The sequence below is a fragment of the Aythya ferina genome, assembly GCF_964211825.1.
Source record: "Aythya ferina genome assembly, chromosome: 2".
Taxonomy (NCBI): domain Eukaryota; kingdom Metazoa; phylum Chordata; class Aves; order Anseriformes; family Anatidae; genus Aythya; species Aythya ferina.
This window is the reverse complement of record NC_140297.1, coordinates 141,577,293-141,602,795: the sequence shown is the minus strand read 5'-3', so window position 1 is coordinate 141,602,795 and position 25,503 is coordinate 141,577,293. Positions and strand designations below refer to the sequence as shown.

The 25,503-nt window shown below is 37.8% G+C and overlaps 1 protein-coding gene across 7 annotated transcripts in view; it reads right to left on the bottom strand.

Annotated features, from left to right (window-relative positions):
- OXR1 (oxidation resistance 1) overlaps positions 1 to 25,503 on the bottom strand; it is a 268,713-nt gene that overhangs the window by 46,314 nt on the left and 196,896 nt on the right. For 5 of the 7 annotated variants that reach the window (XM_084509713.1, XM_084509712.1, XM_084509714.1 and 2 more), the window contains 4 exons: positions 17,477 to 17,559; positions 10,011 to 10,118; positions 8,776 to 8,895; positions 4,016 to 4,168 (listed from right to left, as the gene is read on the bottom strand). In XM_084509713.1, coding sequence (XP_084365839.1) covers positions 4,016 to 4,168; positions 8,776 to 8,895; positions 10,011 to 10,118; positions 17,477 to 17,559 — 464 coding nt within the window. The remainder of the gene's footprint in view (positions 1 to 4,015; positions 4,169 to 8,775; positions 8,896 to 10,010; positions 10,119 to 17,476; positions 17,560 to 25,503) is intronic. The other 2 variants (XM_084509717.1, XM_084509718.1) reach the window with 1 other exon arrangement.

Sequence of the window (25,503 nt, the reverse complement as noted above, 5' to 3'; positions counted from 1 at the left end):
ATTGAACACATAAGCAAGCTTTTCAGCTGCTATCAATCTTCACCTTAGAAGAAAACCTTGACTCCAATAGGTAAATACTCAGTAGAGAAATAAATGGAAATACACTTTCAGATTAAAAGTTTATTGTATTTGGAGAAATAGAGAATTAAACCATTGAAGCTACTGGGCTTTTTGCATACTTGACTAAGAAGCTGCTCAAGCACCTGAAATGACAAAAAGCAGTAGAAAAATACATACTGGTATCTTGAAAACACTGGCTTAATACCTCCTCAAGAAGAGAAGACCTATTTCTTTGTTATCCATATATAAAGTCAACATTTCTGGCTCAAGTTACTTGACATGATCCACAGTTACTATACAAACACTTCAGAGTGTGCTTTTCTAGAAAATAACAGCTGCCCCAAATTTATGGGCTGGAAATTAGATTATTAATAACACAAACATCACTAATACTTCCATCATTGTTATTAACAGTAGTTACTGTTTGCTAGCCTAGGTAGCTAGGTCAAGTTCAAGTAACACCCAGATAAACAATAACCTTTTTTTTCCCTTCAAACATGTGTTACTACCACTTCAGCTACATCTGTGGCTAAGAAATAATTTGTCTTTCCTGCCTTCAAACTTGTTTGGAGGAGAAAGGCTTCCTTGAAGCCTGTGGATTATGCATTACTCAATTGTTTGTGTTTCCACAGCATAGAGAGCAAATCAAATGCTACTGTGAGAAAAATATGGGCAGTATCAGAACAAAATATAGAACAGTACACATGCATTTAATCAACCACTGGTCAAGAATTGTACTATGCTAGTCCTCCCCAGATGATGGAAGCTGAAGCAGCTCCTGCTTTTGAGAGTGGACTAGTTCTGTATAGACATAGATAAAAGATACAACCTGAAACTTCTATTTCCTTGTCAGTTTGCTGTAATGGATCAGACAGACTTCTGTATCAGCATTCCTACAATACATACAGCTCAGAACTATCATCTCAACTGTAAGTTAGTGATTAATTTTTGAGCATTTTAGTACTATGAATTCATTTTAGGTTCTAGAATGACTTTTCTGGTTACTCACACATTTACATGTATATACTATGACAGAACAAGTCACAACTATTCTACAAAAGTGCCCAGAAATGGGTAACACTGATGTAGGGATAAAACCAATAACCTACTGTCTTTTGTCTGTGTTTCAATAATCTAACCTCATCCATTATTTTAAAGTCATTGAAGAAGGCTGATAGCGTCAAGACTCAAGCCCCATATAATTATCTTGATTCTTTGTTTTTAGAGTGGGTAAAGGAAGTTCCAAAGCTCCCTCTCTGACCTGAATAAGCTGCTTGGAATATTTTCAGTGTTAATATATTCTTCAAACTGAAGAACAGTGTAAGGGCTCACTTACATAAAATCCTCCCTACGCCCTCACCTACCCATACCAACACAGGGAGTGACAGCCTAGCTTCTCCCTTATGGTAGTACTCTGTTACGTGCTTGAGCACAAGTCCCTTCAAAGGCAAATATTTGTTGAACTTTTTATGAACAGCTCAGACAATATTTTATTCAAATCAGACTTGACAATTATTTTCAAAAAATTATTTGTACCAATGATGTGTCAAAAAATAAGATAAACAAATCAGAGCAACAGCATAAGCAAAGATTGGGCAATGGCTGGCACACTGAGCTCCTACAGTGCTCCTGTATGCTGCAACCATTTCCTTCTAGCCCTACAGGGGAAAAAGAAAAAAAAAAAAAGTGAAGAAAAAAAAGGGACCAAATAATCCAAAGGAGGCTTGCCTCCTTTGGACCATACATCTAAGTAGTTATTGTAGAAGAGGATATAAAACTATCAAACTGAAGTGAAAATGAGAGTCTGCATATAGCTATTCAGTAGTTCAATCTGATACTGTTATATGAAGTATGGTGTTTGACCAAAACTTAAAAATATCACTTGAAGTCAAGTTTCTCCTGTATGTAGGAAAGACGCTAAAGGTACAAAATGAATTCATATTCAAGTGAACTTCGAGTTTAACAGCTTCAAGAAGCAGTGAGCCACTTTTTTTGAAAACCATCTGGACACACTAAGTTGTTAAAAACAGAACACTTTAGTCTTAAAACTGGTTCAGAAAAAAAGGTAATCCATGTAAGTAAAAACTTACATAAAGACGATTAAATTGCACCTGTACATAGATACTAAGATCTGAATAGATTTTAACTTCTTTCTATTGAAGTGTTATGTCTCAGTAAGCATTGGGGTTAAATCCTCAACGATATCTGAGGTACAAAATTCTGAACAAGCAAGATAAGGGAGGATTAGATCCAAACTTTATGACATAGCTGAGTCCAAATATTAAGATTAGGCAGTTCAGTAAACTGTGCTTTTAGGAGGTTTGAGAAGATTACTATCAAGCAGTTTTTGTCCAGAAGTTGCCTCTAAATTATTCCATTATTTTATTGAATACACACAGTAGAACAAAAAATAGTTCAGAATTTGTGAAACATGAAGATAACCATTTTGTTAGTTCTTTCTTCATTTCTTGTCGAAGTCTTTAACCTTGTCAGTATTCTCCTTTTCACCTTACAAACACTGATTTTTGTACCCAACTTGAGAGGGATTTGTTTTTAAAGCCTCAGTGTTGCTAATTCACCTTTAACTACTACTTTTCTAAACAAGACAAGTAAACTAGCAGGCATAATAAAGACCAATGAATTTTAAAGCTCTTCTATTAGTTTCACTTTCAATAAAGTAGACTCTTTAAGATACCTTTTTCCCTCCCAACGAACAGTGAAAAGAACCAAAACCCAGAGCATACTTGTCTTCAAAACAAATACCAAAAAGATTTTAACCTCCATAGCCTGTTGTGGAAGAAGCAAGAAATATGACTGCTAGAAAGAGCAAGTCTACCTACACCATAAACAGTGAGTGATGGCGCAACCCTACAGTGCAACAGTCAGTTACTATACATTGACTTCTTCTCTGACCATGATGTAGCATATTCACAATGCTTTAACTGTGCCCAACATGCTTTTCTCCAACAGTGGCCTTAGATGTCTAAGGAGAACTGTAACAGGGCAAATGCTTCCAGGTTCCAACCACTACATCAAAGAATTGCTGCATCCTTAGCAAGTCACCAAACATACAGAATAAACAGTTTTTCAAAGAGAAAAAAGTGACAGTTTTATCTTAACATGAGTCCTTGCACATGTGGAATTCAGTATGTTGAAAAAATAGGCTTTCACTAGGGTTTAGTTTAAGAACAGTCTGTTATTTCACATCTGTGGCCTATAAAACATTAACCATGAGGTTCAAAATCACTTAGAGTGGAAAGCAGAAGATGAATCTCAAGTTTTCTTCAGAAAAGCTTTAAAGAATCATCATCTTTCATCATCAGGGAGTATATCAAGGAGAGAGGACAAGACACCAGAAGCTGTTCCTACCATGTGACAAAGGCTAAATAACACACTAAGCTTCAGAAATCAACACTCAAGTCTGAACAGTTTAGCATTCAGTCCCCACCCCATATGGGTTTGATACTGCGTTGGATTATATAACTTCAGAACCAGCATTCTCCTTGAAGTTTTATAAAATAGTCTGTAGAGATGTGAGCCAAAGACAAATGCTGTGAACACTTTCCATATTATTCTGACAAGGAACTATAGCACATAACTAGTATGCTAGTAAATTTAAATCCTTGCTTAAAGTTCTCCTGTATAGCAAAGTTTCTACTGAGGCTGACAGTTCTTATTTCCTACACACCAGTGTTCTAGAGCATTTAAAACCTGGAAATAGAACCTTGTTTAGGATCAACCTAAAAAAATCACTTAGGGGAGGAGTGAAAAACGTGAAGCAAGCTAACTACAAAGTTTAAAACAAAACTTGTTACTAACTTCTAACACATTGCTTTTGCCAGTACGTATGGTTTCAAGTCCATGTTTATGATTTATATGTATTTTTTTTTTTTTTTTTTTTTTTTTTTTTTTTTAACATTCCATACAGTAGATGAAAAATGCAAACGTTAAGTACCTTGCCATTGGTGATGTACTTGCAGTTAATTTTTAGAAACTTCTCCGTAAATGCTTCTTCCTCTTCGGAGGTGGATGATACCACTCTTGTAGGACGAACACATGCATGTGCTGGTGAAGCAGCTGACTCCTTCCGTTGCACTCCATCTGGATCCTAGAAGGGAATATTAAAAAAAAAAAAAAAAAAAAAAAAATTATCAGCTTTGCCTTTTTCAATACTGAGATCTTTCGTTGTGTAATTTTTGCTGTAGAAATGAAAGAAAAGGTGAAAATAGGATTCCAAATCCACTGCAGTTTAAAGAAAAACTTTGATCTGAGCATATATATAACACTAGTAAGGCACAGCTTAACTAGCACATGGTAAGAAACACAAGTAGGAAGGCGTATTCAAAATCAACCTGAGAACAAACAACAAAATAACCATCAGAACTCACATATGGAGATCATCTGATGTGCTTTCACATCCAAAACTTGAGAAACTGGCAGTTAATGGAAAGGATTATTTTCCAACTTCAACAAATAAAAGCCTCATTAAGTCTTCCGTTATCCTTCCATAATATTATATGGTATGTTGGAAGGGCCCTCTGAAGGTCAGATAATCAAATACTGTGTTGAAAGCAGGCTTAAGCCTACACCTGATCAGGTTGCTCATGGCATTTTCAGTTGAGTTTAAGTCTTAGAGGCAAAAGATTCCATAGCCTCTCCAAGAAACCCATTCCAATATTAGCCACCCTTATCATGAAAAACATTTTTGTATTATTTAACCAGGAACTCTTACACAGCAACATGCACCTGTTGCTGCCTAACCTTTCACTATGAATCGATGAAGTTCCCAATGTTTGTTTTCCTCCCTCCAACCTCTCTATCTGTGGTAGCACACAGAAATCACGTTCTCCATTAGCATTTTTTCCTCGAGGCTATGCAAACTGTCTCTCTCAGACAGTCCTTGTGCATCATGTTTCCATTCCCTAATTTTCCCCCCAGTGGGCTCTGTGCAGTACGTTCACCTGTCTTGGGCTGAAGAAGACAGAAGTAGGCACAGCACAGCACATGCAGGTCCACAAGCTCCCCTGACCCGGGAGTAATCATCTTTCTTAACCTTTTGGCGTTGCTCTTTCATTTGCCACCTGGAACACGATTAGCCCGCATCTTCACAAGCAGCCACTGTTAAACACTCTGCCTACCGGGACACCAGATCCCACCTCCCCTGGGCCCTTACTCCTTTCCTGCAAAGCTGCTGTCTAGTCAGCCAGCCCCCAGCCTGTACTGCCACATGGGGCTGTTCTGGTCCAGGTGGGTCTTTGCTGCTACTCAACTTCAAGCAGCTGGAGAGATGAAGCAACAGAAACCACCTGATGTCCCTCATTAGCAGCCCTTGCCCTTCCCTCCAGTGTATTGAGGACTTTCCCTAGAGTTTGGTCCTTCCTAAGCTTGCTGAGGGTGCATTCTGTCCCAACACTTTGGGCACTGCAAAGCAGATTAACTAATATTAGCCTTCATGGGAAGCCCCAAATATTTGCAACAGCCCACTCTCCAGAAAGCAGGAGAAAATAACCAACTGCATGCAGAGACACTGAATCACTTTGAGCCCAAAGATCCTACCAACTTTTCCACATCTCTTGTAGCCCTTCCATTCAATTCATATTTCCCTAGCTTTGTAACAAAGCTGCTCTGGGAGAGTGTCAAGCGTCTAGCTTTAGTCAAGGTAAATAATATCTATGTTTCTTCTCTCATCTGCTGAGCCACTCGTGTCATTATCTGACAGAAAGCTGTCAGTTTGGTCAGGCATGATACCAACACTCTGGCTGTTCCCTAACATCTTCATCTTTCGTCTGCCTTGATATAGCTTCCAGAAGAATTCCTTCATCACCTGCCCAGGCAGATATTAGTTTCTATCTTGCTGTCTCACTATATATCCAACAAGGTAATTACTATACGAACACAGAACCTTACGAGGAACAGGACAGAGGGGAAAAAAAGTTTACAAATAAAAATTACACATGTAGAAAAGAGTGCTCCAAAGCCTATTTTATAGTCTCAGATGATCCATTTGGGAATTTAATCAACATTTAGGGAGTTCCATTTCATGCATGATTGCTATCAATAAACTACTACAACTTATAAAAATGTGAACTTCTATGTTCCCTTTGGGTTTCTGCTGTTCTGTTCAGTTTTATTCACTAGCACAAGTTGCAGCTAACTGCTTTTAGTCTTACTTAAAGACAGTACTTACAACTGTGTTCAGTTCATCATGTCTTTGCCACTACTTTAAATAAAATTGAAAGATGCACATAAAGGTTAGAGAACCAAAGTCCAGTTCTGAATATTGAACTGGATTTTGCAGAAAGAGGTAAGAGATACAATTAAAAGGCAAGCTTCCTCAGGATGAGTTCTCCTTCCATCTCTGACTTTCTCCTAAAATTATGTGGTCACTTTTGTGACTGCATGTAATTTTATATGTGGTTGTAACAGTCCCTAGTTGATATCTAAGTCCACATTTATAAGCCAGCTGTTTTGCATTCAGCAGGACTAATACTGATGGCAGAATTTCAAATTTAGTAACAACCTTGTCACTACATATTTTTGAAGTGTATTTTTAAGTTTTACAGGTAGTAAAATTTACTGATCTTCCTAAATTTGTGCATAAGGCTGCTAGATGAAGAAACACTCGAAGAAAAAAAAAGAAAAAGAAAAACAGTAGTGTAAGAAAGGCATAAAAATCTAAGCCAAGCTTTTATATAAAAAGCCTGACACTAACAAGCTTACTGAAATACGCACCAAAATGTTACCTTAAGAATAGCAAGGTAAGAAAACAGGATTATAAAGGCCTTGTATTGGCCACATGCTGACTTGTATTTAGTCACGGTAGTGTTAAACTAATCTTAAACAGAAGCAAAAGCACAAACACGGTACAGTCATCATCTAATTAACTCCTAACCTTTGCTTAGGCAAAATATGGTAGCCTCATTCAATTTCAGGCAAGAAGTGATCCATTTCAATGATGATACCACAAAGAGATGATCCCTTTACATTATAAAGGCAGAATAACATATCCTCTTTAACTTTAGATGTGCTAAAATTTCACCTGCAACTGCTGATTCAAAACTGTGGAGTTGTAGAAGACAGACATCAATACAGAGCATTAGAGAATGCATGAATGACAGGACTATTACCAAAGGAATGGCAGAAAGGAAAAAAAGCATGGAAAACAGGTGTTATCAGAGAACAAAACCTGCCAGCCTTATCTTCACAGAGAAGTCATGTACTACTTGCTAGTTAAATAAAAACCAACCACAAAAAAAGCCACACATGCACAGTCCACGCTGACAAGCACAAGTGACTTCTGTTGTTCTTCATTTTTATTTCACAAAAGTCATCCAAGAACATCCCCTCCTTACACATGCCTCAAAAAAGCTCAGAAACGAAAGCTTCTGTGAACAATTATATATTGTCACATAAACACTTCAAGAAAAGTCAAACTAAAAACTGTTTGTGGTGATCCATGACACGTAATGAAATGCACAAAACTGTTCTGCAACAATGCAGTATGTCAAGTACAGTTTAACTCACAAGATGTTGCCAACGTTGAGTTGCCTACACTAAGCAAAATAACCCTTCATATAAGAGGATTTTAACTTCATTTTTTTTTAAATCCATTCTGTTTCTTCTTTGACTTTTTTTTTGAACACAAGCTTTTGTGTTTTTTTTTTCAACTGATTACTTGCACATAGTGAACATACAGTAGCATATACTACTTAGCCCACATATCTACTACATGCAAACAAGCATATACAAAAATGATTCACAAGATTAAAAACATGTTGTATCAGGAAAAACACCTTATCTAGTGTATTACAGGAAGAGCACTGACTTCTATTAGTAAAATTAATGAAAAGTTACCCAAGGGAGAAATCAACATTTACTCTGTATGGGTAGATCTATCCTAGCATTTACAGTCATTCTAAGAGTGATAAGGAAGAAAGTAAAGTAAATACACTAGATTAGTCTGCAAGAATACTACACCACCACCACTTTGCCATAAAATGTAAATGTAGATTTATTTACTACAACGGACAGTAAACATCCCAAGACAATAGCCATAGGAAGCTGGGCAAAGGAATAACAGAAAAAAAAAATTCACTACAAGCAGCACTGTAGCCTGATGCAGTTTAGGAACCTCTTCAGTAATGAAGCTGTAACTTCTATTTAAATTTCACTGGATCAAGCCATGCAAGGAAGTAAATAAATGCTTTAAGTCTCAAGCCTACCTAAGCTTTTAGCACACAGAATCCTGGAGTAGTCATTTGACAGCATGACTGCACACTATCAGGAAGTTATTTGAGATAAAAGATAACAGGAAAAGATCAGTAGCGACATGTTAGGAAATATCTGAATAGGGTAAGAATTGTGTATATTGCGGAGAAGCTGAGGGTCTAATACAGCAACTTTCTGATTTGATTTCTGCCCATGAAATTTTCTCAAAAGCAAAACAGCATTCCTGGAAAGACTTACTTTTATAAAGCTATTTCATTGCCAAAATCTACACTCAAGCTTAATTACAGTGCAGCGTTGATATTTTCTTCTATTTATTTAATATTTTTTTTTTTTATTTATAAAAGGTATTATTCTGCTTTCAACTCCAGGTTCTGTAAAGTACTTTCTCCCAAAACGAGCGAATACTTTAAGAAGAAAGCATAACATTTGTAACATTTATCTCATAAGGGAAAATTATTTATTTTCAAGGACATCAGGTATACCTACATTTATTGTAGCCTTGTCAAACTCTGCTTCTGAAGATGTAGGTGATAGGGGACTTATAGGGCTTAGAGAGGGGGAGCTGTCCACACTAGAAATGTAGTCTGGGTCAGGAACATACAAAATCTATAAAGAAGATATAATGTAGTTAGAAGTTATGCTTTCAAAGTTTAACTGAAATAATGAGAAATCTATTTGTCACGCTTTCTCAAAACAAGCTAAACAGAGTTATTTTCGCACCAGCTAATTTTAAGAGAAATTATAAATTCAGGGAATAAACAAAGCAACACAAAATAAGTCTCAATTTTAGGTTTAAAAATTTTAAAATACTATCATCTTAGAATATGAGTGATATTTAGTTATAGCTGAGAAAATATTCAGATAGAAAGCTTTAGAAATATACAGCATGTCAGAAATGCCCAATAAAGTATTTAAGGAAAGCCTGCCTGACTTCTCTTGCTATCATTCTACTATCTGAGCAATCAAGAGACAGACTTCTGAAGAAGCTTATGGACATGTTCTAGGATTCTTTCAAATACAGGGCTGATACCAATTGGTGTCATCAGCTAACCTACCACTTCTTTCCAGGCCTGTCTTTGAAAGAAGGGAGAAGGAAAGGCTAGGGGAAAAGTAAATATAAATAAATAAAAAGCTATAAGCAACAGTAACCTAGAAATAAATAAATAAAGAAATAACAATAGTTCATGTACCCCCAGTAAAAAGACAGAAAGTTCTAAGGGTGGCATGGAAACATTACTCAATTTATTAAGTGACTTACAGGCAGTATCATGCAGTCAGAAATACTCTTTGCAAGCTGTACTCTGAATTCAACCTCTGAGCAAGAGATTGTAAACAGCCTACTATATTTGCAAAGTAGCAATTTAGCTTCTACCCAAGTATCATTGTATCATTACGCATATTTAGGTTTTTTGTTTGTTTTTTAAAGTCCCTCAATATAATTAGAAGAGAGGTAGTTTCAATAGTTGATCCTTTTTTTGGAAGCTATTAATAATCAGATGGAACTCACAAACTACAGAAAAATCACAGTATGGTTTGGGTGGGAAGGTAACTTAAAGATAATCTAATCCAAACCACCAAATGAAGAAGCCTTTTACAAAGCCAAGATGAAAACCAGAAAGAGAAGTAATTTAACACCGTCTCTGATAAAGATGAGAAATACGGGGAAAAAAGTATTTGCTGAGTAAGTATTATTAAGTAAGTATTACATAATATAATAGTACCTGTCCAGGAACGACTGCTCTGGCGAAAAGCTTATTTAACTGAACCAGTTCATTGGGTGTTGTATCAAATTTCAAGGCAATACTGTTTAAAGTATCTCTTGATTCCACCTGTATCAATTGGGGAAAAAAAAAAAAAAAAAGAAAAACAAAAACAAACCTGTAAGCAGTTAGTTCAAATAGTGGTTTATAAATTTTAATCATATGTAGGTTTACAGAGATTTTCATAAACAAAGTCTTTATATCTTTGCCCCAAAAGATAACTATCTCATTAATATTTATCTACTGCAAACCTGTATAAAGACACCTGCCTTCCCACCCAGTTTCCAGGTGGTCAAAAGAGTTGGTCACACATGTTGGGCTGCAGCTCAGACATTGCACCAGAACTCCTGGTCTATAAATTCATTGCTGGGTACCATTGGTCATATACACGATCAACTCATTTCACAGAACCTCACAGCCTCCCTCTTCAGCTTCATTTCTCCATTCCTCACTTACAGAAAAGTTAAAACAAATCTCCATAAATGTTAGTACTATTCTCCTATTGGAACAAAATTCTGTTAATCTGGTTTTCAAGTTAAAAATCATCACTTAGATCAAAAATAAAGAAAAACAGGTCAACTAGTATGACAACAGATGGAATATACGCTTTATGGAGTAGGTGATTTCTGAGTAAGGATTTTTGCAAGCTCTTCTTCTCACTCCTACACCTCCTCCCCATCTCCCAAAACATATTCAATATGAACTAATTAGAAGAAAGCGAGGGGAGAAGTTGATTTTGAAATCTATCCATGAATTAAAGAATTTATAGGAAGCGTTTAAGAACAGTGATAATCATATGACAAGAAAGCAAAGAAGTAAAAAGTCTCAATGACACTGGGTTTCATAACCACTGTATCAGGGAACTAATCTCCTATCGGTTAAGAAAAGATAAAGCAATTTATGCAAAGACATATTTGTGGGTCTAAACACAGAGTATAACTAGGAAAACTCCACTAACAGAATCTTAATGTCTTCTCATTTGTCCCTCAGCTTACATCTGCATGATATATACCTCTAATACTCACTATTTATATGGATTAATTATTCACAGGCTAAGCTTTCCTTCCATTTTCAGTCTATTCACTGAAGTTTAAATTATCTTGACAGCTATGGAAAAGAATGCTTTCTCCTCTAAGTTCTCTTAAAAAAAAAAAAAATCAAAGGGGAAGAAGGTAAAGGTGGGGAAGACAAAACTACCTTTTTCTTTCTACTATGTTCTATACACAACTGTTTTGAAAAAGCACATGTATATTGTTAGCTGACTGCATATTCATCTCCTGCTCTTCACGCTCTTCCTTAAAGACATGAAGAGCACCATGTCTTGCATGTCCCATCAACTGCTGCTAGATCTAAAAGGTAAATATCCTTCACTTCTGCTTGAATGAATGAGCTGGGGCAGAAAAACTGGGGATGAGTATGAAGGAAAGGTCATAGATAATATACATGATAATAGCTTTTGGTTTGACAGTAGCTCCACCCTATACACAATCACACAGGAAAACGTGTTTGGAATTGAAAGACCAAAGCACTCTATTTCAGTAACCATACTGCAGCGTATCATAGAATCACAGAATGGTTTGGACTGGAGGGGACCTGAAAGCCCACCCAGTTCCACCCCCCTGCCATGGGCAGGGATACCTCCCACCAGCCCAGGTTGCCCAACGCCCCATCCAGCCTGGCCTTGAGCACCTCCAGGGATGGGGCATCCACAGCTTCTCCGGGCAACCTCTTTCTTCATTCAGAGGGTGGTGAGGCACTGAATTTCCTCATAACATATAACCTAAACCTCCCTTATTTTAGTTTAAAGCCATCCCTCCTTGTCCTATCACTACACTCCCTGACAAAAATTCCCTCGCCAGCTTCCCTGTAGCCCCCTTTAGGTACTGGAAGGCCACCATAAGGTCTCCCCAGAGCCTTCTCTTCTCCAGGCTGAACAAGTACGTAAGTAGAACACAATACATTAGGTTAGCCTGCTTCCAACCATAGTCTAGTTTGGACTGTTCCAGTTAAATTAACATATTCTACATAGCATAACATAATGTTTAATGGTAACCAGTAAAGTATCACAGGACACATCCATTCTTCACAGAAGCTGTAAACATTCTGCCAGAATGCAAGCGTACATAATTTAGTGTTAAATATTTAATCCCCCAATACTAACACATACATTTTACGTTGTGAGAATAGCTGGTAAATACATATCCTATCTGCTGCAAAGCAAAAGCAGCATGTAAACTGTTAACTAATTGTTCCTCAAAAGACATTTCCCCGTTGAATGTTCCAGAGCTTAAAACTGAACAGAACACTAATCCCAAAATAAAGGGTATTTTTCAAGTTCTTAACTTTTTAAAGTTACATCATGTTAGCAAACACATGTTGACAGTACAGGAATTAAAAAAGCATAACTGACAGATAAAAAGGAACAAAATATATCCCTTAAATAGGGAAGCAAGTTGTCCTGTAACAAGTGCTAGAAACATCATGTACTTTGCAGACTATCATGCTTCAAGTGAAAACAGAGGTCAGTTTGGGATACTAATATATTTAACACTCACAAATGGGAGTCAAATACTACTGGAATACTAGAAGAATACTGACATTATTTTTTGTAAATGTGCATGTCAGCCTAAATTCACTAAAATGGGTAGTTATTGCCAAAGAAATGGCAGTTAACTATTTTGGAATAACTTCTGCGTTAGGACAATTCTTTGTATAGGAAGCCATTAAGGTACACAGAGCCCCAAACACCTCTCTACTGGTATATTTCATGCCTGAAAAGACCACTGTACCACAGCAATTCAGTACCAGATGATCACATAGTTATGGATAAGTCACAAAATTCTCATATGCGACTTTTAGTTGGTACTAAGGCAGAAAGCAAAAGAAAAACCTAACCAGACCATATATTTACTACTTATTCCATAGACTACAACAAAACGGACAGCCAAATTACAAAGTATAGCAGTGTTTCCATCAGAAGTTCTACATTTGACAAGTTTGCTGAAACTGCTAAATGAGATTCAAAACTTTGCCTAATTCAGAAGTTTGCTTTCACGTCAGTGTTGGAGGAAGACTCAGTTGTTAAGTAGATATTCCATGGGTATCACGTAATGAAAATATTTGAAATTTTAGACTAACATTAATAAGTCAAAAGTGTTCAGTTTCAAAACAACACTTAAGCCTGCTAAGAGTGCATTCATTCTTCTCAGCTTTCAGAGATCAGACCGGCTGGTGAGATCACTGAGCAAGTGAAGGTGATCTTCAAATCATGATCATGAGAAAGGCAAACATAACCAAGCTTCCTTTTCTTATCTGGTTCTAAGGTTTGCACAGGTGAATCTAAATGCTACATTAAGTTTATCAGTGCTGGTGCCTGAACTTCCGTCTAGTTCTCCAATTCTCGGGCTTTCTGCCATAAAATAAATAAATAAATAATAAAAAACATAACATCTAAAAGCATAAAGAGTAACTGTGGGTAAGAGTAGTTTAAAAAATGTTCTGGGTCTGGCTGGGATGGAGTTAACTTTCCGTGCAGCAGCCCATACAGCGCTGTGCTCTGCACTTGGAGCTAGAACAGCAGTGGTATCACACCAGTGTTGTGTCTGCTGCTGAGCAGTGCTGGCACCGCATCAGGACTCCCTCCAACCCCTCCAGAGCCAGCGGGCTGGGGGTAGGCAAGAGGTGAGGAAGGAACATCACCAGGGCAGCTGGCCTAAACCAACCAAAGGGATATTCCTCAGCATAAGGTGTCACACTCAGCAATAAAAAGTGGAAAAGGGGAAGGAGGAGGGGGGCTCTCGTGAAGATGTCTGTCCTCCCAAACAACCGCTTCACGTACTAAGGCCCTGCTTCCCAGGACGTGACAAAACATGAGTCGTTGATGGGAAGTAGGGAGTAATTGTTTTTTCCTCTTTGCTTCCAACACAGCCTCTGCTTCTATGTGGTTCCTCCCCTCTTTCTCTTCCCTTTAATTAAATTATCCTTATCTCAACCCGTGAGCATTTTTCTTTCCAGCATACTTTCTCCTCCCACCTCTTCTTTTAAGGAGGGGGAATGAGAGAACGGTTGTGTAGAAGCTCAGCTGCCCAGCAGGGTAAAACCACCAGAATAACTAACAGGCAAAGAAGAAACTCCCCACGGCATGCCACAGCCACCCTTAAGTTTTTTTAATCCTTTTTTGCCCTCCCTCTTAAATCAATACTGGAAGAAAGGGGAAAAAAAAAAAACAAATTCCTCCTTTCCCAGGAGAAAAAATAAATAAATAAATAAAAAGCTTTCTGTACATTGTGCCTAGCTATTCAAACACTATTCTGAATATTAATATTAAAATATTTCCATAAGCATACTTAAAGTCCTATGCTTCATCTTCATGGGAAAGTTTCTCCTTCTAAGGGAAGACGAACAATGGTTAAGTTGTTTCATGATTTTCACTGAACAGCAAGATTTGTTCAAATACAAATAGAACCCTGATAAAAACCAACAACTACGTGACACATTAAAACATTTTTCCCCTACAAACAGTCTGAAAGGGAATTGAGCAGGCTAGCTGGCGCCTTGAAGTGGTTCAGTGCATAGGAATTAGAGTTGTTCCTTCAATATATAGATTCAGGTATAAAGACTGAAAGGTACTGATTAATGAAAATCCAAACCCAAGAATCATTTATTTGGGATGCATGAGGCTGAACACACACAAACCCTGTTTCATACAATAACTTTTGCTATTAAAGGTCTTTTTTAAAGTGTAAGTAGCTCTCCTATGGCCAGCAGCAAGGCTTCTAATCATCAACTCTCTATGAAGTTATACAACAAAAGCCCTTTTTCTGCAGTTTCTTCTGCCTTATGCAGTCACTTACATACAAAAAAAAAAAAAAAAAAAAAAAAAAAAGTTTACAGATATGACTAGATACAGCAAGAGACACTGAAGATCCGAGTAGTCCATTTCACTTCTCCAGTAACAGCCCAATCGAAACACTCTCCAAATCATCCTGCCCCATTTGAGCAGAGGTACCTCCCATTACAGAGCACCACTTGTATTCACGTTTGCCACACATGCACCAGTAGACAAATGGCTTCAGTCACCCCTGACTAAGGTTCTACCTTCTTTCATTTTAACCGTTTGGCAAAATTGTTAGCAAATTTACTTAAAAGCCTTATTTAAAATCAGATAATCTACTGATATTTGAATGAACTTAACTGTCATTGCATTTCTACAACTGAAGTTTGTTTGTTCTTCCATTAACGTTATACATTTAATATATATGAATCAGAGTGCAAAAATTTGTTTTATGCAGTATTTCAGGGCTAGTTGTCTGAGAACCAGAAAGCAAAACAATAGTTTAAGAATATTAGAAGGAACTAACAAAAGTAGAGACAGGAAGACCAGGAAGAGGGGTGAGGACAAAGGAGAGAAGAGGACACAACAACTTTGACTGGTGTTGTACCCAAACTTTTGGCAATATCAGATCAACTAAGTTTTAATAGGCCTAATTGCTGTAAGATGTAACATCAGGAAAGTGGAACTTATCAATAAGGTAAGAACAACTTCAAACATCATTTTAAAGTTAGTCAGAACATACAACAGATGAAGTAACACATTATGATGTACATTTTCTAAATCCCCCCAGATTGGGAAAAAGACTATGACAGCAGCAAGTAAAGAGAGGTCAGATGAGAACATAACCCTAGCCTTGAAATGAAGCATCACGAGAAAATAAATAAATAAATAAAAGCACAAAAATTCCTACATATGTAGGAGTCTAAACAGGATGTAAAGGCTTATGATAGCAATAAAATAGCTGCCTCAGAAAAGACAACCTTGACCATTCACAGCTATCCCAGAACTGAAAGCACAATCCACAATTACTCTTGAAAGGTATTAGCACACACTGACCACTACTCTACTCTCAAAATAAGCACATTCATCAAATCATTACAGCAATTAAACCTACATTAATACTTGGAATTTAAGCCTAACAAACTTGCATCTGTTTGATGGTCACCATAAAAGCACTTGCCACCCACAACCCTTGAGCTAAGAAAGGATCAGAATTTCCTCCTAATTTTACCTTAAGAAGCAGACTTCATATGCCACTGCAGTTTTTTTCTCAGCATACAGTCCAACTGGTTTCTAACTAAAACAAACCAAAGTAAAGAATATCTAGAGATTGGACTTCGCACTAAGTAACTGGGAAATGATCACTTCAGAAGTGTGACAGTTCAGTGGTGAGAACTCCAGCTGAAGACCCTGTCTTAAGACTCTGCTCTACTATAGATTTGCATGGAATTCATTTATTGGTAGCAGGTTCTTCTCATGATCTGGACCACGTACACTTATCTGTTATTTCAGGAGAGGAACACATCCTTAATCCCCCAGAGAGCTGAACAAACCAAATCAACATTTACTTTACAATTTTTCAGCGGCTGGAATTCAAACAGCATAAATTTGTTCTGAATTTCAGCTTCAAGAAAGCCTTTATTATAGGCTAGAATTCAGTTCTCAGTAAGAGGCAAGCTAATGAAATTCATCTTGCTTCACTACACATATCCTGTGCCTCTCCCCAGATTAGTATCACAGCCTTCTTAGCAGTTAAGCCATTTAGCTTAATGTAACATTAAGAGTTAAGTCTTCCCCATCTTTAATTCTTGAAATAAGAACACCAAGAGATCAAGTACAGACATTTATAGAAGTTCTTATTTTTATTTTATCCTGTCCAGCTTCAAAAGCATTCAAAAATAACTTCCTCTGTTTTGATGTTAACCTTATAAGCATTATTTAAAGGCTTAATTATATTTCCACTATATAGCACAAGACAGATACTTCTCACTTCAGTTTCCCTTAGTAACCATAAATGTGAAAAGCTGACTGCAGCACAGTTTGAGGGTCATTTCAAGAACAGAACAGGCAGAGAAAGGCTCCATTTTCAGATACTGCTGGAAGAACAGATCCATACTGTAGAAGGTATAGATCTATGAAAATTATTAGAAGGCGGCTGGAAGGTCAGTATCAAGATATAGCCAACCCTCCCCCATTCCTGCATCCTGTTTTTAATCCTAGTGTCAACAGTTTATTAGCAATGCTGAAAGCAGGCAGCTTGCACATGATTTTATAATTAATGCTATTTACTGCTTCTAACTAGTTACATAAAACTGAATCATTCACCACATTCATTAGCTTGATAGTAGTATTATTTTTAGTTTTGTCTTGTTTTATTTTTGAAGAAAGCAGGCAACTTAAAGAAGTATTATAAAAGCATTAGTCAAGTACTACTAGCTGTCTAATTGCTGATTTAATTTCTGTTAAAATAAGCCAGATATACCAAATTATAAGATTAAAGGTAATGCACATCGCTGTTTTGCTTATATTTAGTACTGAAAGTAAGTCTGCGCTTGCTTTGCAATGACATTCTAATAATCAAACAGCAACTTACAGAATATTCAATAGTCCCTTTAGGCTTTTGAAAAGACATTCGTCGCCCATCTTTCTTGTCTGGGGTCTTCTTCTGGCCAGTGTCTGAAAAAAATTGAGGCAACGTGCGTGTTAAATTCATTTTCTTCTCTCAGTACTGTCACAGGCTGCTGACTACAGCCCCGTGGGCAGACATCTAATTCACCAGTTACACAGCTTGCTCTCGAACAGCCAGCCAGCTGCTAGAATAACGACTTCATTCCCCTGCAATGCTTTAAGAATCTGACCAATATAAACCACTGATAACTGAGAATCAATTAACTGCGTAAGTACTTGCTAGTAACCAGGAAGCTATTAATGAAGGAAGGCTAAATAGGTGACCTACCCTATCAGGCAAGCAACATTTCTGGAACTGCTGTTTTTAATTGGTTTTCTATTGCACCCAGTCTGCTTTTGTCGAGAGGGGAGATGATCTAGCATTCCCCGTGTGTATGAACTAATCAGCTTTTTTAAGCTAAATGGTGTTTGGTAAGTACAGAGTATTTAAAGTTTCTACGTAAAACAAAGGGAATTCATACTTAACTTCAGAATTATCCTGTTTGTGGCAAACATGTGAAGTATGTACACCCTATGCATAAATAGCAGGATTCTATATAACACATGTTAAGAACTGTTCTTTCTATTGACACATCTTATTTTGATGACCTCCATTTTGTAAGCTAATCAACAATTTGTACCTAAGTACCTTGTATTTTTTGAATAATCTGCTTGATATACTTATGATAAAAACAGTGTAAGAGTGTAATCACATGATTCAATAAGACGCATTCAATACTATGTCTTTAAAAAGAATTTTTAATATATCCATCTATGAACAAGTCTTGAAACAAATCCCTTAACTTACAACTTTGTCACAAGGTCTCCACCTTCAACAGTTGAATATCTGCTATTAAGAAACCCAAAATATTTACACGAGACGTTATGTTTCCACACCACACTGGCATTAGTTACTGTTGTTTTGATACAAACTGCTGGTACTATAACTGAATATATTCAGTTGAATATTTCAAACCAAATTGGACATAAGAAAAACTTTACAAAATATATTCTTTTAAAACAGCTTCACATGCAAAAATTGAGAGCAGAAAGCATGCTTTATGTTTACATAAGCTGAGGTAATATGTAAGCTTGCTACAAACTTACAGCAGCTTCTACATAACACAACTTTTAATTAGTATCCTGACAGCAACACAAGAAAAAAGATTAGAAGAATGCTTGTATGAATTTCATCTCCCAGCCCCACAAATTTCTGCATAGGTAGCTGAAACTATCAAGACATGAGAAAAAAAAATAATACACAAGTTACATAGAAAGTTCTGCAGTGAGGAAAAAATAAACATCCAAGATCTAACACCTCAGCAATTATCTTACATTGCAACACTGGGCAAGCTGTAGAAGGCAATAATAAAAGTGATTTCTAGCCAACAACATAAGTACTTTCCTGGGGTGTTCTTCCTACAAGGAAATATACATTGGACTAATTCTACATTTTTATATATATTAAAAAGCAAGTCTGTACAAGAGTGCCCACATGATGAAGTTTGATATATAGATTATATTATGATAAGCTTTAATAGCTATAAACAATAATCAAGATGTTAAGCTGATTTTTAAACATCCTCTAGAAATTCTGAGTCTGAAAATTGTAGCTCTGCATCCTGCCATCTTCATCCAAGACATTAAAAGACATTTCTTCCCTAATTTACTAATTGTAGATTTAAAAATTAAAAAAATACCTAAAAGAAGCCTTCATTACTGATGATATTAAAAACTTTTAAAGATGTCACAAATATTTCCAAGGGAAGTTGAGTCAACCAGTAATGAGTAAAATACACTGGAAGTTGCACCTACAATGACAGCATACAACATTTTCCTCTTCCACATAAAATATTTTGTTGCCAAAGTTTCTACCCAACCTTGCAATACAACACATGCTTCCTTGTCAAGCTGCTGAAGACTGCAAGGCCATTACAATTATGGCTGTGCTATATTTTCCAATCTTATCAAAACTTTGCCAGCAGCCTAATCATTTCTTGCCACAGAAGGCTGGTTCAAATACTCTTACACAAGTCAAAAGAAACACTGGAAGACAGGCTGAAGTCATTTAGGATCCCATACAGGCCTTAACCTATACATGGAACAGGCCTCTATTAGAACAAGCAAATTCTCTCAGCCCCCATCATTAGCTAGAAATACAGAAATCCCATACTGTAACTTATATACATACTACATTTGTATATACCTCCCCGCCAAAATTAGGTTTCCTTTCTCTTCTTTCTAGCTTGTGCATGCAAGTGTCTAAAGAATTTCCAAACAGGTACCCCTCAGGAGGTCAAGTTAAGTTATTCTCTACCCTTCTGGCAAGGGAATAGAAGAATATAGCCTTGCTCAGATAACGAGCTCTGTTCCTTTTGCCAGAAATAAAGCAGAAAGGCAATTCCTTTCCAGAGCAGATGGATCTACTGTGCATTATATTCACAACATTTCAGGAAAATACTGGCAACCAGGGGGAGGGAAGGAGCCTATTGAAGGCACATGTAAGGAAAGCAGATCCCAGGAGAACTCCCACCACTAGGCACCCAAAAGCTCATGATCTACAATTTTTATGTCCCCTTCCATGTCTAATGCAGTAACCCCTTCCCATCCATCAGTGCCCACTTTGATTCTTTCCCTCTGATAGCATTATTTCCTCCTCGTTACGTGGATACAGGATGCAAACGCTTCACATCCTACTTTGACCCAAGTCCCCTGGGTCTAGAAGCGATGGATGCAGGCAGCACTGGGCTACATGTGCGCCCCCCACCCAGCCAGACAAGCACAGGACATCACCATCAAACTCCCAGCCTCTGCCCACACCAAGCACTTGAGCTGTCTGATCTTTGAGAATTTGTGCATGTCACCAAGAGCATCAGAAGCAAAACCGGGCAGTATTTTAATTGTGAAAATGGGTCAGAGTAGCAGGGACATGCGTTCTAGTTCCCTGGTGGTACGCTATAAAGCCTCCAGCGATCTTGCTGAATGAAAGTAAACTCATCTTCCAGCCATCCTTGTATTCCTAGTGTGATACGAGACATGGGAAAGCCAACACAGCTGTCAGCATAGGATGCAGTGGTCTGAGAAGACCTCAGCAGCAGTGGGAATCACTCATTTTACTTACGTGAATACTTCGTGTTCTCTGACCACAGGTATAAGAAGAGACTGAGACTACTGATCGTGCTGCATCACATGGGACCTCAAGAGTCAGCCTAAACATGTTTAACAAGTGGCTTTGTGGTGCTATGTTAGCAGGTCTGTAGCCATGCTGTTTCAGACAAACAAGATGACACTGTGTAACATCTAAATTGATTATTTAATTCTGAACTACCAGTTAGTAGGACTGGGTCTCTACAACAGCTTGATACCCTGAAGAGAAAGAGTACACGCATCAGAGCCATAAGTAACAACAGAATACTTGAACTGTGTACAACTTAAAAGACTGCAACTAGAAGACAGATAGGTATAGAAGACAGCATTTAAAATAACACCAAAACAATATTTTGTCTGAATGATGGATGCAAGTATAGAGAAACCGACGAGTTCAGTGAAGCATTGTAGTGGGGTTACGTGGCAAGGTTTTAGTAACAGAGGGCTGCAGGGGTAGCCTCTGAGAGAAAAATCCAGAAGCCGCCCCATGGTAGGTAAGGGCCAGTTCCAGTCAGCTCCAAAGGGGATCCACCACTTCCTAGAGCCAGGCCAATGAGTGATATTTGCTCTTCTGTGAGAACAGATTTAAGAAAAAACAAAACAAAACTGTTGTGCCACAGCAGCTGTGAGAGTGAGGAGTGAGAACCATCCCTGCAGGCCCCAAGGTCAGTGCAGCAGGAGGTGCTCCAGGCAGGCAGCAGCAGTTCCCCTGCGGCCTGTGGAGAGGCCCCTGGTGGAGCAGGCTGTTCCCCTGCAGCCCATGGGTCCCACATGGAGCAGATCTCCACGCTGCAGCCTGTGGAGGAGCCCCCAGTGGAGCAGGTGGATGTGGCCTGGAGGAGGCTACAGCCCATGGAGAGCCCCGCAGGAGCAGGCCCTGGGCCGGAGCTGCAGCCCATGAAGAGGAGCCCACGCAGGAGCAGGAGGTCTGGGGGGAGTTGCCACCTGTGGGGGACCTGTGCTCGAGCAGTATGCCCCCGGGGGATGGACCCCGTGGGACAGAGCCATGTGGGAGCAGTGCTTGAAGAGCTGCTGCCTGTGGGCAGCCCCTGCAGTCTCAGTTTGGGAAGGACGGCATCCCATGGGAGGGACCCCACGGGGAGCAGGGGCAGAGAGGGACCCCAGCCCCCATTCCTGTGCACCACTCAAGGTGGTGAGGAGATAGAAGAGAGTGGATGGGAAGGTGTGTTTTTAGATTATTTTCTCTCCTTCTCACTTCTCTAGCTTGTTAGTAACTGGCAGTAAGTGTTGCTAATCTCCCTATGCTGAGTCTGTTTTGCCCATAACAAGAGTTGAGTGATGACCTTGTCTTTATCTCAAGCCTTGAGTGCTTTCCATTGTATTTTCTCCACTTTTCCCTTTGAGAAGGGTAAGTGAGAGAGTTGTGGTTGAGCTTACCTGCACACCTGAATAAGACCACCACAAGCATAAGAACTGCTACCTCATCATCAACAGAACTAGAATAAGAGTCCTGCTTTCTAACTTACTTATACAAATTAGGAAAGGGGTTTTTAGGAACAGAGCTTCAGATAAGGTAACTTGAGTCTTAAAATATGTAATAGTAGCATCACTCATATGATATTTGAAGACAACTTCAGTTGAATTCCAACATTTACAGGTGGCTTCTACTAATTGCCTCTGTAAGGCCCCTCACCATTGAATTCTGGTTGACTAAAAGTACTTTCCATGTGGCACCATTTCAAATCAGTATGACAAGGGTGGCATTTCTCATTTCTTAAACCATCTGCCCTGGCTTGCAAACTTCCCATTTTCAGTTTTCATGCTTCTAGCACATCCTTTAGACTTCTTGCAGTAAGTGCTGATAAAGAGAACAAGATTTGAACCAAGAAACAATGCAGTGAAATACACCAAAGTAGAACTGCTTACAAATATCTTCAAATTTTCCATGGAGTAAAATGTATTAATCTTTCTTTACTCCACTGTTTTTCTGTAATATCTAAAACACAAACTTTAAAATATTAAATAGCTTTCAATGATATCCAAACTTTATTCTTTTACTAATGTCATTGTTATCAACAATTACACAAACAACTTTTTCCAGAAGAATTTATAAGCTAAACAAGAATCCTTTAAAAAAGGAAACAAGCTGAACAAGTCAACAATTAATTCAAATTACTTGCAGTTAGTCACTGAGCTTATTATGGTCAAGAAGATGTAATAAAAAGGTGGAGTGTTTTTTTTTTTTTTTTGCAAACAAGAACTGTGCATTACACAACAGATACGTATGCATTTAAGAAAGAGGCAGCAGACTTGTTAAGTGTTTATCGAGGAAAATCTTTTTAGAGAATATTAAAAAAGCAAACAGCATGTGGTAGAAATTTTAAAAAATGAATCGCATGAGGAAGTAAGGAAGGAAAGTAACCCTCCCTTGAAAGATTACCTAATAAGTTACTATTTAGCACCACATGAAACAATTTCCTAATTGATAAAACAGAAGAATAGATGCTACATTTTTATTAGATTAGTTCTGCTCAGTAGCAATTAGATCTTTGTAATCTATTTATAAAGAGCCAAAAAGATTAAAATAGGAAATCTCTGTATTCCAGAAGGCTTGGTGACATGTTCCTTCTCCCCACCCCCTGAGCTCCTAACAGCAGGGGCTACATCTCAGCAGAGCAGTTGTCTCATTGACCCTTCTCCTCCTCCTGCAGTTAAGTATGAACTATTATTTTCAGTTATATCCTAAAATTTTAGGAAGCTGGAGAGAGTGAGGGGGTGAAGAACAAGAGACAAACAGTAGCCTACAAGATGTTAGTCTACAGCTTTCTAGCTGAAGTTTTAGCAGTTCTGGCCAAGGCAGCACCATAAACAATGCCCCCTTTCATCTTCTTCCCTATGCTAAGCAACTGCTTGCCACTGTGTGGTTCAGTCTTTCCTAGTAAGTCATGTTCTTGAAACCACTGAGATAAATGATAAATCTCATGACCATTTTGTTCATTTTTCTTAAATGCACAGGCCCAAACTAAATGCACGAGACCTCAGAATGATGTTGCAGTTATTAACATATCTAAATAACTTTTTCCTGCAACATGGATTCAACCATGATTTAAGTTCATTTTGTGATCCTCATAACATAGGACCCTCTAGTCAGCTGTATAGCACATAGGCAGAAATAATTAACTACATGATTTCAGGACAGAAGAAGAATCAGTAGAATAAGATTTAAGGTATCCTGTATTGGCAGGCCACTTCCTGAAATGGTTAGAAGACAGAGCCTGCTCCATGCATGACACTCCTACTACCTACATCACACTGGCTTTTTCTAAAAAAAAAAATGTTTCATATTCAGGGTAAACAGGAATACTTCACCAAGTTTTCTGATTATGCCACAGAATGTGTTAATAACAGTAAATTTCCTCCAATGTTTCACCTAAATATATACATATGGAGTTTAATATGTCAGAGCCTAACCAGCTGCAATCTCCACTTACTGTAGAACCTTTTAGCAGGCCAAATAAATGTACATGTATGTAATAATGAAAACATGCAAGTCAGAAAATGATACTCAGATTGAAAAGGAAGTTAACTTACAAGCATTTCTGACAATAGTCTTTTAATTTCAGACATTTAAAACTGTTTAGTTGTACATCAACACAACAGCAAATACACAGCTTGAAGGGCAAGCAATAAATCCAGTTAACCTTAGCTCACATCTTCATGATTTTACACTTCACCTTGTCATATTTAAGACAATGGTGCTTACTTTTTTCAGGAGCTCAGAATCAGTTAGCATATCCTAATGATGCAGCAGATGATGTGCTGTAAAATGACGTGCTCTAAAACTGCTCTGCAATCATGGAAATAGATCTACTGTGCATGTGAAGTTATAATCAGTGCTTCTGTAAATACTGTATTGTACAAGTTTATTGCATTAGGCTTGCAAATGGCATCCAACTGGGGGGACCAGTCAACATATTAGAGGGTTGGACTGCCATTCAGAGGGGCACAGACAAGCTGGAGGAACAGGCTGAAAGGAACCTTATGAAATTCAACTGGACAACAGTCCTCTATGTGGGAGGAAGGAGTCCCTTGTGTTATAAAGGCTGGCACTGAAGGGCTGACCTCAGCAGAACAGTTCTAATGTTAGAAATTGGAATTGATCAGAAAGATAGCAATGCAACATGACACAATAAAACAGAAAAATGCAATACAATCAAAGGATATAATTAATAGAATAAATTGTACCCATATTATAAACTAATCTAGCAGGTAACTGAAATAGAAACAAAACTTTAGTAAAACAACTAATATATCAGAACCCTAATGAGTAGTAACAACTCAATTAAGAATTATTACCTATGCCAAAAACTAGTTAAACAGGAAAGTGAAACAGAAACTAGCAGAATGGAGGGATATACTTATGAGGTCCCAATAGACTAGCCTTAAAAGCAACTCAATCACATATCAGCAAACAAAATTGGAAGCCAACAGCAAGTCAATAACAAAAGTCAAAATAACATTAGGAATTCTGTAGTCCCAAATCCTGGAGAAAAGAAGCAAGGTGAAATGTAGCAGTACAAAGCATAAGGTGAAGTGAAAGAACATTTAACATCACATATCCACTGAACACTGAAGAATTTCTGATATAAACTAGTAGAGCACAGTTGGAAGATTGTGCATATATTAAAATATCACAAGATGACTGAGTCACCAGCCCAACACAGGCATAAGAAAATGTAATCTCTGAATGTATCAACTGAAGTATTTTCAGACATGATAGAGAAACATTAATGTATTTGTAAAGGGTGCTGGTGCATTTTACATGTGCTTCATCTGGATCAGTGT